General features: G+C 27.1%; 4 protein-coding genes across 8 annotated transcripts; 2 read left to right on the top strand and 2 right to left on the bottom strand.

The window, feature by feature from the left end:
• Window positions 1-74: 74 nt before the first annotated feature.
• Window positions 75-1345, bottom strand: LOC124431769 (peroxynitrite isomerase THAP4-like). Of its 2 annotated transcripts, none has more exons than XM_046980025.1 (3): window positions 1205-1345; window positions 532-942; window positions 75-461 (listed from the first exon to the last, which is right to left on the bottom strand). In XM_046980025.1, exons 1-3 carry the CDS (start codon window positions 1205-1207, stop codon window positions 330-332), a joined length of 546 nt encoding a protein of 181 aa, XP_046835981.1. In that variant the 5' UTR covers window positions 1208-1345; the 3' UTR covers window positions 75-329. The 2 variants fall into 2 exon arrangements, with proteins under 2 accessions (XP_046835981.1, XP_046835982.1); XM_046980026.1 differs by lacking the exon at window positions 1205-1345 and adding an exon at window positions 1039-1099.
• A 191-nt stretch (window positions 1346-1536) lies between these two features.
• LOC124431765 (katanin p60 ATPase-containing subunit A-like 1) lies at window positions 1537-7728 on the top strand. 3 transcript variants are annotated; one of them, XM_046980019.1, is made up of 11 exons: window positions 1537-1669; window positions 1852-2141; window positions 2206-2341; window positions 2430-2574; window positions 2649-2739; window positions 2816-2937; window positions 3069-3248; window positions 3356-3498; window positions 3576-3688; window positions 3897-4023; window positions 4154-4462. In XM_046980019.1, exons 2-11 carry the CDS (start codon window positions 1877-1879, stop codon window positions 4350-4352), a joined length of 1521 nt encoding a protein of 506 aa, XP_046835975.1. In that variant the 5' UTR covers window positions 1537-1669; window positions 1852-1876; the 3' UTR covers window positions 4353-4462. The 3 variants fall into 3 exon arrangements, with proteins under 3 accessions (XP_046835975.1, XP_046835977.1, XP_046835976.1); XM_046980021.1 differs by lacking the exons at window positions 1537-1669; window positions 4154-4462 and adding an exon at window positions 7550-7728 and having other exon boundaries at window positions 1868-2141; XM_046980020.1 differs by lacking the exon at window positions 1537-1669 and having other exon boundaries at window positions 1868-2141; window positions 2230-2341; window positions 4154-4463.
• LOC124431771 (RNA-binding motif protein, X-linked 2) lies at window positions 4816-6027 on the bottom strand. Its single transcript, XM_046980027.1, has 4 exons — window positions 5888-6027; window positions 5542-5694; window positions 5084-5213; window positions 4816-5000 (listed from the first exon to the last, which is right to left on the bottom strand). The coding sequence occupies exons 1-4, from the start codon at window positions 5899-5901 to the stop codon at window positions 4878-4880; spliced, it is 420 nt and encodes a 139-aa protein (XP_046835983.1). The 5' UTR covers window positions 5902-6027; the 3' UTR covers window positions 4816-4877.
• Window positions 7729-9724: 1996 nt separating the features above from the next.
• On the top strand, window positions 9725-11903 carry LOC124431681. 2 transcript variants are annotated; one of them, XM_046979858.1, is made up of 4 exons: window positions 9725-10055; window positions 10114-10374; window positions 10486-10662; window positions 10787-11903. In XM_046979858.1, the coding sequence occupies exons 1-4, from the start codon at window positions 9736-9738 to the stop codon at window positions 11289-11291; spliced, it is 1263 nt and encodes a 420-aa protein (XP_046835814.1). In that variant the 5' UTR covers window positions 9725-9735; the 3' UTR covers window positions 11292-11903. The 2 variants fall into 2 exon arrangements, with proteins under 2 accessions (XP_046835814.1, XP_046835813.1); XM_046979857.1 differs by having other exon boundaries at window positions 10114-10662.
• Window positions 11904-12147: the final 244 nt, after the last annotated feature.

The raw sequence follows: 12147 nt of genomic DNA, 5'->3' as shown, positions 1-12147 counted from the left end.
TTTTCAATGTAACGTTAATAATAATAAGTAATATACACTTATGTACTAGATGAATCTAAATAAGAAAAATTAAGGAATTTATATCCATATTTTATTTCTCAAAATTTCAAATTTTTTAATAAACATGGGCTTGACAATTATTTAGTTTTTCAGATACAAATGCTTTTAGTATATGTATAATATTGTTTCATAGCAAGTATCCAAAATAACCTTCATTGTCAATTGGATAAATATTAATATATAATTGTTCGACGTAGTTTTAAAAGTTCCAATACTAATTATTCTTACTACTATTTATTTGTAAAGTTTAGAATAATACATTTTTTTTTTTATTCATCTGATTCTTTTGAAATTTTGGTATATGTTGTACATAAGTGTTCTGTTAACTCTGGTACAGTCGAGGTAGCCATATAAAATATTTGCTTAAGTGAATTTCCATTAATTTCGAATTCTCTACATGTCTACAAGGAAGATAACATGAGCTTCATAGAAGAAACAAAGTGAAAATAATTATAGAAAAAATGATCATACCTCGATTACGTTAGGTAATTTCATTCCTTCACTTTGTCTTATAATTCCGGTGCTTTTTAACTTAATAATATTATTTTCAATTGTACCTTCCTCAATTGTAGTCAAACCAAAATTGTGGGCTAAGATTAAAGATACTTTGTTCGTTCCTGGTATAATTTTCATGAAACCAACCTCACGATGCAATGGTTTCTTTGATGCAGAATTCCAACTCTGTGCAACATAGTTGAACATTGGTTGGCCGATAGATGTAAAAGTGATTTCTTCACAAAAGGTAAATGGTTTTATTGTTGGAAAATTTCCTGATCCATAATTATCTTTGCCTGTACTCCATTTACCTTCTAAGAAAGCTATTTGTTTCAAAGCATCATGCATTCCTAATCGATTCATATTTATGTTTGTGAAGTATCTTATCTGTAAAAAATCAAAAATTATAAATAATATATTACGAAGAAACGAATCAAAATATGAATGAAAAATATTTATACAAAAAAAAAATGTAATTCTAACCTCCTAATTATATAAATTTATTACAGAATATAATTGTTATTATAACACTTATTTATAATCTAGTAATATTACTATATCTGTTTTTATATTATAACAATTAATTTAGTATGTTTCTTTTTATCAGAATTCACATTAATAAATGTTTATCGAATGTCAAAGCTCAAACCATTTTCTAAAAGCCCGCTTGTAATTGATCACAATATGGCCTCCGCATTCATTTTTCACGCTTTTATTTTAGGAATCTTTATCCACTGTTCTTTCGTTTATACGTTTTACCATTGTTCGTTCAGTATATAACATTTATAATTCATTTAATTTGTTAACGTAGTTTTCATTATTCACATTTTCAAAGTGTATTATAACATAACCATCTCTAAATTTTTTTGTACGAAATAATTTCAAAAAACCGTTGAATATATATAATAATTGTTAATTTAATATTTCACAATTTTTAAACTAATTTGTATTACATTATGTTATAACGATATAAAAAAAAAAAAAAATGTGATACTGATAGTCGATGTTTTTTTTCGTATTTTAGCATGAAGTCAACATTATTACATGTCAAATTGACATATGAGAGTGTAATATGTTTACGGAAACAATAAGCATTACTCAGTCACCAAATTTGGTTGGTAATAAAATAAAATAGAAGAACTAATGTGCTCTTATAAAATGGAGAAGCGCGCGGTTCTTAATTCTATATACAAGTGTTTTTTCTAAAATGTTAATTTTGAATTAGCATTAACCACAATATAAAGGATATTTTATTTAAATCATCATCGTCATAAGTTTTTGTATAATTGTATCTAGAGTATATTAAGAACAATATAAAAATATGGCAGTATCGATCAGTGAAATTTGTGAAAATACAAAACTTGCACGTGAAATGGCATTGACTGGAAATTATGATACATCTGGTGTTTATTATCAAGGTGTGGTTCAACAAATTCATAGACTGCTTGCAAGCATAGCAGATGCAACAAGAAAGGCTAAATGGCAATTGGTACAACATCAAATTGTTCAAGAATTTGAAAAAGTTAAAGCTACATCCAATACTCTACAGCTTTTTAAAGTTGACACACACGGTGACAGGGTAATAGGTAAAGTAGTTAAAAATTTATATATATATATATATATTGTTTTGTAAAAATGTAATATATATAGGTACATCATGTTTGTCATTTGAAGAACCAACTAGAGATCCGACATCATGGCCTTATAATAATGCAGATATTTCGTGGAATCAAACACCAGCTCGTGATCCTGATGTTTGGCCACCTTTAAGTGCTTCAGAACAAAAGTAACAATAATTTTATATTTTTCATTAATATTTTATACAATAAAGAAATGTTTCTGAAAATATATTAAAATAATTAATATAATTTTAGAAATACTAGACAACAAAAAGGACAACAGAAACAACAAAATCGTACAAATTTAAGAAGATCTATTCCTACAGGGAAAAAACCAGAAAATAAAACAGTCAACAAGAAAGATGATAGAAGAACATCTAAAAGAGATGATTCTAACAAGGTATCTTAATATTAATTAGGATATTATATCTCTATGATTATAATCATTTATTTTATTAAATTATATTTTTATAGGAAAGATCAGAAACAGAAAAAGTAGATATAGAAACAGAGGAACGTAAATTTGAACCATCTGGAAATGATAGAGATCTTGTTGATTTATTGGGTAAGTTAATATATTATCCAATTATCATAATATAAATATTATTAAAGTAAATTAGAATATATATAAATTTTTTTAGAAAGAGATATAGTTCAAAAAAATCCAAATATTCATTGGGATGACATAGCAGATTTACATGAAGCAAAAAGATTATTAGAGGAAGCTGTTGTCCTTCCAATGTGGATGCCAGATTTTTTTAAGGTATATTTACTTATAGGTAACTATGTCATTAGTTATTTGTTAATAATTATTTATAAGGTAGCAGGATTATTATTTATTTGTTTATCAAACAAAAGCAAAAACAAAAGTAGCTCTGCGTTTTATTTTATTAGGGAATACGGCGACCATGGAAAGGTGTACTTATGGTAGGACCACCAGGTACAGGCAAAACTATGCTTGCTAAAGCAGTAGCTACGGAATGTGGAACAACATTTTTTAATGTTTCATCATCTACACTTACATCAAAATATAGAGGAGAATCAGAAAAACTTGTACGATTACTCTTTGAAATGGTAATAATGTTTACTAATAATAAAAATATGAATGATAATTTTTATTTACAATAAATTGTTATATATATATATATATATTTATTACAATTTTTTATATATTATATCAGGCTAGATTTTATGCGCCAAGTACAATTTTCATTGATGAAATCGATTCCTTATGCTCTAGAAGAGGATCAGAATCAGAGCATGAAGCCTCACGTAGAGTAAAATCTGAACTTCTCGTACAGATGGATGGAATAAGCTCTAATAAGTAAGAATTATAAGTTTGTGATAATTAAATTAAATTAAATTCGTTTCTGTCAATCAAAAATTTATTATATTCTTCAGTGAAGATCCTAGTAAAGTAGTAATGGTATTAGCAGCTACTAATTTTCCATGGGATATAGATGAAGCACTTAGAAGGAGACTAGAAAAGCGTATATACATTCCTTTACCGAACCGTAAGCTTTATGATTTTTTTTTTTTGTATAATTTAATTTTTCATACTTGCATAATGGATATTGCATAAAAGTTTTCATATTTATAAATATGAATATACGATCGTATAGATGTCATATAAGCTATAATTGTTTGTTGTAGAAATCATATAGTAAACAAATATAGTATATTTATTAACTCTAATAAATATAAAGGATATTTATTTTACAGATGAAGGTAGAGAAGCTTTGTTGAGAATCAATCTTCGTGAAGTTAAAGTAGATTTATCTGTAAATCTTGCAGATATTGCAAAGAAACTTGAAGGTTATTCAGGAGCAGATATTACAAACGTGTGTAGGTATGTAAAATTTAATATAGATTTATTTTATTTATATTTTTTTACCACGTATAATATTTTCAATATCAGAATCAAAATGTATTAGAAAATGAATACACACATGCATATGTGTATGACGTTTTATATTTAGAGATGCTTCTATGATGTCAATGAGAAAAAAAATAGCAGGTTTAAAACCAGATCAGATACGACAATTACCAAAAGAAGAACTAGATTTGCCTGTATCTGCTACAGATTTTGATGAGGCTGTAGAAAGATGTAATAAGAGTGTGTCACAAGAAGATCTGGAGAAATATGAAAGATGGATGAGTGAATTTGGTTCATCTTGATAATATTCTTAGTAAAAAAATATTTCTCATTTTAATGTAGATGACACTTATCAATTGATATCTTAAGATATATTCCAGATTACTTTTCTATATATCTATATCTATATATATATATATATATATATATATATATATATATATATATATATATATATATATATGTATATATATGTATATATATGTATATATATGTATATATATGTATATATATGTATATATATATATATATATATACATGCATATATGTATATTAAAAAAATTTACAGAGACCATATGAGAACTTGAAATGCTCAAATATCTAATAATTTTAATATATAGAAGCTTGAAGAAATAGAAATAAAAATCATATATGTATATAATTAAATTTTAAGCACAAACGTTAAGTACATTATCTTGTGAGTCGTATTATATTCTATTTTCCAACAAAATATGAATAAGAGAGTATTTCAACTTATACACCCAATACATTTATATTAATACAAATATATTCATTTTTTATGTACATTCATAACAAACTTTAACTTTTTAATATTTTTTGGGGGCACAACCTTCATTTCTCAGTCTTTTAGTTTCATCATCAATATTTTTCGTTTCTTTTGGAGCTTTATAATTGGCTACATGGTCAACGCGTATTGTTCTACCTAAAATCTATACAATAACAGAATTAAAATTAATATCATTCTCTAGAAAATTAAATTTTGCAAATCATTCATAATATTTCATTCATATACCTTAATACCATTAAAATTATCAACTGCTAGCACAGTACTCCTTTGATCTTCATAACATAAAAAACCATATCCTTTTTGTTTGCCAGTGTCCTTATCACGTACTAAATTTATATTTACAATTTCACCATATCTGCAACATATTTATAACCTAAATAATAGATGCTTCTCACATATGTACATGCCATGTCAATAAATACATCAATTGAAAAGTCTAATTTAAATCTAACATAAATCTAATAGTATATATAAATATATTACATAATTTTGTATCTAAACAATTTTAATTAAACAAAACATATCCTTGTGAATATTAATATAGAATAATATTAAATATTAAAAACTCTATCTTGAATGTCAGTTACCTAAATGATGTCATTAGATAAAAAATATTTTTATTATTAAAAATGGAATACTTTTATGTACATACATATTTAATAAAAATATTATTTTGAACTTACTGAGAGAATACTGCAATAACATCACCTTCAGTCAAATCATATGGTAATCCACCAATAAATATCCAAGCACTATCTTTATATTGATCATGCCAAGATGTTTTTTTATTACCAATTAAATCTTGTTCAGCAAGTTTTGTTATATTTTTTACATTTCTACAAGCATAATATAAATTATATTTAGATATATGATGTACATATAGTATAATAATAATAATAATAATAATAATAATAATAATAATAATAATAATAATAATAATTATAATAATAATAATTATAATAATAATAATAATAATAATAATAATAATAAAGAAATAATTAAATATTAACTTTATAATACAATACTTACGTTAAAGGATTCATATTGATTTAATCTAAAATTATTAAAAATTCACAAATGTTTAAATTTACGTATTAAATCATAATAAATCTTAAATTATACATTTATGTGAAGTAATTTTTAAAATTATTCTTTAATAATAATTCATTTTTAACTTATTTCTTCTTTATTTAATATTTGAATATAAATTTAATAAAATTTGTAAAATATAAATTTTTCGATATGAGACTATCTTTGTGCGATAATATTTATTAAAATGTTTATTAAATTATTGTTAATTTTAAGCAATTTTGTTTTGTATAAAAAACATCTATTTGTATGTATTCACGCACAGCTGAAATGAATAGTAGAGATATATTCCGCTTCATGCATCAGGCGCTCTAGTCTCAGATTGACGTATACATGCAATGACGTATTTGGCGCGAAATATAAAAATCTTCAGAAGATTACATGTTATTATCAACATCATCATCTCCCAATTTCTTTAAACGTTTTATCAAATCATTTGTTACATATGCTTTAAATGATTGATTATCAATGTTTTTCATAAAACTGAAAATTTTACATTTTTTAAGGTTTAATACGAAAGTAATATAAAAATAATTATAATATTTTATATAATTACAATTCATACTTCTCTAAGCTATAAATTTTATCAACTTGTTTTTTTATTGTTTCCACATATTTCTTCCTTATATTATTAAACAATTTGATTAGTTGTTTTTTATTCATAGTTGCAATAGATTCTTCTGTGAATAATATTTTAATTGTAATTTATAGATATTATTTTTTGCTTATTTTAGATTACTTTATCAAATTATATAATCAAGTACCGAATGAATATTTTATATTATAATGTAAAATATAAGTTATTATACTTGATAAATTTAACTCCTCCATAAACCTCTTAAGTGAATCAAAAGAAGTATGAGCTTCAAGTAATATATTATATTTATGATTAATTTGTTCAATGCAAGGAAGTGGACCTCTTGATAGCATTTCAGTATATGTTAAACTCATTATTTTAGATACATGTTTTTCCAACATTGTCTTCCTTTCACATGATGTTCCACACGATTGAAAATCCAAATTCTTGTTTGTGGATTTAATTAAATTTTTACTCTGTACATGTAATTTATCAACTAGTAAGAATATAATACAGCTACATTTACTAATTACTGACCATGTCTTCATTAAAGAATTTTTTATTATCATCTAATGATTCAATGTCCTTTGGAATAATAATTATTGATTTTTCTGTTTTATTCACTACAGGTTCATTATGTACAGATTCTTGTGGTAATATATTATTTTCTTCTATATTAATTAACTCTTGTTCACTTAACTGTTTATCTTTTTGTTCACTTTTGTTTATATATTTTAAAAGAATACCCAATTTGGCATATTGTTTAATGAGATTGTCTTGAACCGTTTGAATGCACAAATTAACATCATTTGTGTATATGCCATCACTATCTTTCAGTTCTTGTAAAAATTTTAAACACCAGTGTAATTGAGGAATACCTGATAAAATTAATTTATTATTTTATGATGGATTACTTTATATATATATATATATATATATATATATATATATATATATATATATATATATATATATATATATATAATATGTATTATGTTTACTTGGAAATTTTTGTTGTTGTTTAGAAAAGAGTAGCCATATTACACCAAAGGCATGATCCTGGAAATGTCGATCATCGAATACCATTGGAGTTATCTTAAAGAAATACAAGACAGGTTCAAAATCGAAGATAGTAAAGCTTTCTTCTAGTTTTTGACTGTTAAATAGAATTATGTCCTGTGAATAAATAAATTAATATTTATAATTGTTATCCATCATGATATTTCTTACGGTTTCACATCAACAGCTTCTTTTGTCTCTTCCGTATCGTCAACATCGATTATATTTACTGTAATTGGCTCTTTTTCTGTTTTGATAATTTTTACTTCTGTATCATCTTCCGATTGAGGGATGCCAGGGATTTCTGATTCTACTTGATCTTCTAATTGAGGAGTGATAAGGGGTTTTGTGTCTATAGCATCATTCTCTGGCTCATCTATTTTAATGTTTTCCATTGTTTACTGAAATTTATCCTTTTGACAATTTTAAAATTAATTTAACCTTAAAATGTTTGCATATTTATGATAATATTACAAAATTATAATGTTTCAATTATTTTTTTTATCAGTCATATTTATCTATTAAAGAGATTGCGCACAGATCACATAGTTAGAACAATACAGAGTCGAATTATATGAAATGATTAAAACTAAAAATTATTATTTATTTATTAATATTGTCTATTAATAATAAAACTGATAAAAGTGATAAGATTTATTGAAAATATAATGAGATTAATAACGTTCATGAATGCATCAGTTAATGAGATCGCTTATAAGTATATCTTCTTCGTTTAGTTTTATGTCACTTTTCATCGTCTTCGTATATTCAATCAAGTTGGCTTCCTTAAGATCTTCCAAAATTTGTAAAATTTTAGCGATATTATGTGGATAACCATTTTCTCCTTTAAAATTTTGAAAATATGTTTTCGTCGATCTCACATGTTCGGCTGTAATGTCATTATAAGAATGATTAGCAATCATCATCACTGTACTAATAACTATGCCGCACATATGTATCTGAAATATATAATTTAAAAATTATAACATTTCTTAATATTGCGATTAATTTTTGTATTACAAATAATACTAATGATACAAGTTAACAGCGTAAATATATTATATAAATTACCGTATTGTATTTTTTTTTATCTTTTGTTAATGCGCAGAATTTAGAACAGTTTAAATTGGTCTGCAGAATGTCATCAGTATGAGTATTATTACTTTTTATTAATTTCGGTTGATGGATCATAGTCTAAAAGAATATATTTATGTATATGTATATAAATATATATATATAAAATTTAGAAATATATTAACGATATTTATCATTTATGAAATTACATTCAGCGAAGATGTTTTATCTTCGGTAATGAAACTATTACTATCTTGACTATCTATCTCTGATTGCTTCAATTCATGAAAATAGCCTCCAGGACGTGGTACAATGTAAGATAGTTCTACATGCTTTTTTTTAAAAGAATCCGAAATACGTTCGATTTTACTGTTACTCATTATATCATAATTATTCAGTTTTTCTTCCGACATATTTATATAGATTTTTTATTCTCATCTGTATTTATTATCATCATTGTTAATATCATAGTATGTGTCTTTAATTTAAAAATTTGAGATGGAAAGCAACATCTTCATTTGAAGATTTAAATTAGTACATATGTCAGAAACATACGTTTCGTAAATCTTCATCCAAAGATTTTTGTTTATTTCAAAGAAAGAATGCGTGACATTTAAAACAAAAGATATTTTATCAATATGTCATATTCCGTCAAAGGAACCGAATCTTCTACTTGTCAAATCTAACACACATTCTTTAGGCCCCACAAATATCAAAATTCTCGTAATCGGTAATTGGCATAAACGTAAAAATAAATACCTTGATTATTTTTCATGTGAAATATCTACGATATGGCTTATTAGCATCATAACTAAAGACATGAGAAATTACAAGGTTAATTTTCATTATCGCCGAGAAAAACTATCAACGATAATATTGAGAAAAGAGAGAGATCTTATTTAACTGGGTAATATACTTAACTACGAATTTTTGTTTCGACCGAAACATGTACGATTTATCGTTAATTCTTTATAAATCTTTAAGGGTAACCCATTTGTGAGATCAATAGAAGACCAAATGAAAAATAGGATTGGACTGTTTATGTTTGTATTTTGACTTAGTATGAACTGAAGTAACAATGGCCACCCGTAGACCAGGTCTTACAAAAACCCAAGCTTTACGCCAAGCAAGATCTTCGGCGCTTGTCAAACAATATGCGGAAAAGAAAGAAACTATTGAGCAACCTCAGGCAGAACCACCGAAGAGACGAAGAATAGCACCGACCCATGAGCCGAAGAAAGTTGACTTCACTAAACCGGGTTTAACGAAAGCTATGTTAGCACGAAAAAAGCATGCGGAGCAATTTAAAAAAGAATATGAACGTAAAAAGGAAGAGGAAACCGCACATGTTGGCCGTCGACCGAAACGAACAGCAGCACCGATCGGTGGTGATGCTAGGTTTGTGATCACGATATTTCATCTCAAATCAAGCGATATTACTTTTGCTTTTAATTAGGGTGGGTCGAGAAAGAATGCCGAAAAAAGATGTTTCTCGAAAAACACCTTCCAAAGCGTTACCGCCAATACCAGAGAAAACTCGTCAGCTTGCAAAGACTATCAAAGCCGATGTCGTTCGAGCCGAACCGGTAGGTAAAGGGCCGATCGATAGTATCGTCATACCAGCGGGAACGATTAAAGATAATCGTACTACGATCGTTAGTATTCCCCAACCAGCAGAAGTCTCTAAAATAGCTGATCGTTCGATGCAAGTAATCAGGTGCCATCTCCAAAATCGATTTCTTACGCGAATCAGTTATGATAAATTAACTAATAGTAGTACGATTGTGCGTATGAACTTTAATATCCAATTAAATTACATTATTATTAGCGAAACCTTGGACGAACAGGATGCCGTCGAAGCTGCAGCTGTACAATCGAAACTGGATGATTTACAGCAAGCAAGGAGAGATTTTGTAATGACTGTAGCGAATATCAGTGGAAAAGTAACCGCCATCGATCAAGCGCCCGCTATAGAACTTGAAAGCCCACCTAGATATTTGCATAGGTCCGAAAGCTGATAACTTTGATCTTCTTTCATATTTACGTGGCAAATGTTTTTTATACAGTTATATATTGATTATTAATGAATTTTAATTTTCTAAGATAAAAGAATTTTAATATTCTCGTAGAGTACCGGAATTAGATGATCCATATCTGCGTATAGAATATACCAAAGATCATCCGATCGTAGAGGCTGCCCGTGAATTTATGCAGAAAAGCCTTAACGCTATGAGAGAAAGTGAAGCGGCAAGAAGATGGGATGACGAGATTAAACAAATCTCTAAGGTGGCAACAGAAATAGCTCTGGGTCTAGAGGATGAACTTCCTTTCCATGAAGAAAAGCTTATAGAATTCGATGAGGATGAACAATACCATACGCCTCCTATTCCACCGAGTTATTATGGTAGACAAATAGCTGATGTATCACCTATAGCCCCTCGCAGGGATATCTATGAATATGGAACCTTCGATCCGGAAGAATTGGAAAGATTCTTTGATATCGAACATTATCCACCTTTCGCTATGCCACCATTAGGTCGGGAAACTCTTCATCCCGATCTTTGGGAGATCGAGGATCCGTGGTTTATACCACCTTCAGAACCTGATCAGCCAGATTTGATTCAATTTGATTAGCAATTAGCTGATGATAATAACGAACAAAATAATCATTTCCGCAATCGACAGGAATTTTACTTTTTGTCTTTCGTTCGTTCCTTTTCCATAACAATATAAATCGACTAGTGGTTCGCCTAGTTTTATGTTTTATTGTTGGTATCATGCAAAATCATTGAGGATATTTGTATCTTAATTATTAGTCGAAATAAATTGGACGATAATAATTGGACGATTTTAAAAGATGCAAATCTATATTTTTAAACGATAGTTCTCCAGTTCAAGTACTTAGTGAAAAAAATGCAGATTTTTTTCTTATTCTTTTTTTTTGGCTCTTTAACTTCTTTCGTGTTACTCACGAACATTATTTTGAGATTCTCTTGTGTGTCGGCTTTGCTGTTTTAAATTCTCTTCGATTTTATCGCGTAAAGTTTCAGTTAGTCCTCGGGGCTTTTTTATCATAGGTGACAATCGTTCTTTTGTAACCTGCAATAAATTTCATACAATTAATAAATGGGAATATAATATTTTAATAATATTCGAAATAAGAGTGTACTTATGAGCTTTTTAAAAAAGGACATAGTAATCATAATTTTCGACGTACTTGTATTTGTCTTGCCGATACAGCAGGTATTTGCTCTTTAACGATAGGTGGTTTAGAAAGCCACCAGACCTATCGAAAGTATCTAAGTCAATCGATAAAATGACAATTACGTATATCAAAGATATTGGATCTTCATAATAATATAAAATATAATTGAATTAATAGATTTAGTAATTACGATATACGTTTCATCGTTTAACTATCTGAATTATATATATAAAGTTGCCAATTATTTACCCGTTCCATTAACGCATTTTTATCTTCATAGTTTCC

The sequence above is a fragment of the Vespa crabro genome, chromosome 22 (assembly GCF_910589235.1).
Source record: "Vespa crabro chromosome 22, iyVesCrab1.2, whole genome shotgun sequence".
NCBI lineage: Eukaryota > Metazoa > Arthropoda > Insecta > Hymenoptera > Vespidae > Vespa > Vespa crabro.
This window is presented reverse-complemented; position numbering and strand designations above follow the sequence as displayed.

What these genes read in the sequence shown, in the direction of transcription:
- LOC124431769 (XM_046980025.1), bottom strand. An exon ending in AATTACCTAACGTAATCGAG is followed by an intron (nt 462 to 531) that starts GTATGATCATTT and finishes TCTTCCTTGTAG; the next exon opens with ACATGTAGAGAATTCGAAAT.
- LOC124431765 (XM_046980019.1), top strand. Translation starts at nt 1,877, where the DNA reads ATGGCAGTATCGATCAGTGAAATTTGTGAAAATACAAAACTTGCACGT. An exon ending in GATGGAATAAGCTCTAATAA is followed by an intron (nt 3,499 to 3,575) that starts GTAAGAATTATA and finishes TATATTCTTCAG; the next exon opens with TGAAGATCCTAGTAAAGTAG. An exon ending in ATACATTCCTTTACCGAACC is followed by an intron (nt 3,689 to 3,896) that starts GTAAGCTTTATG and finishes TTTATTTTACAG; the next exon opens with ATGAAGGTAGAGAAGCTTTG.
- LOC124431771 (XM_046980027.1), bottom strand. An exon ending in GTTATTGCAGTATTCTCTCA is followed by an intron (nt 5,214 to 5,541) that starts GTAAGTTCAAAA and finishes AATATGTTGCAG; the next exon opens with ATATGGTGAAATTGTAAATA. An exon ending in ATAATTTTAATGGTATTAAG is followed by an intron (nt 5,001 to 5,083) that starts GTATATGAATGA and finishes GTTATTGTATAG; the next exon opens with ATTTTAGGTAGAACAATACG.
- LOC124431681 (XM_046979857.1), top strand. Translation starts at nt 9,736, where the DNA reads ATGGCCACCCGTAGACCAGGTCTTACAAAAACCCAAGCTTTACGCCAA. An exon ending in CCGATCGGTGGTGATGCTAG is followed by an intron (nt 10,056 to 10,113) that starts GTTTGTGATCAC and finishes GCTTTTAATTAG; the next exon opens with GGTGGGTCGAGAAAGAATGC. An exon ending in CCACCTAGATATTTGCATAG is followed by an intron (nt 10,663 to 10,786) that starts GTCCGAAAGCTG and finishes ATATTCTCGTAG; the next exon opens with AGTACCGGAATTAGATGATC.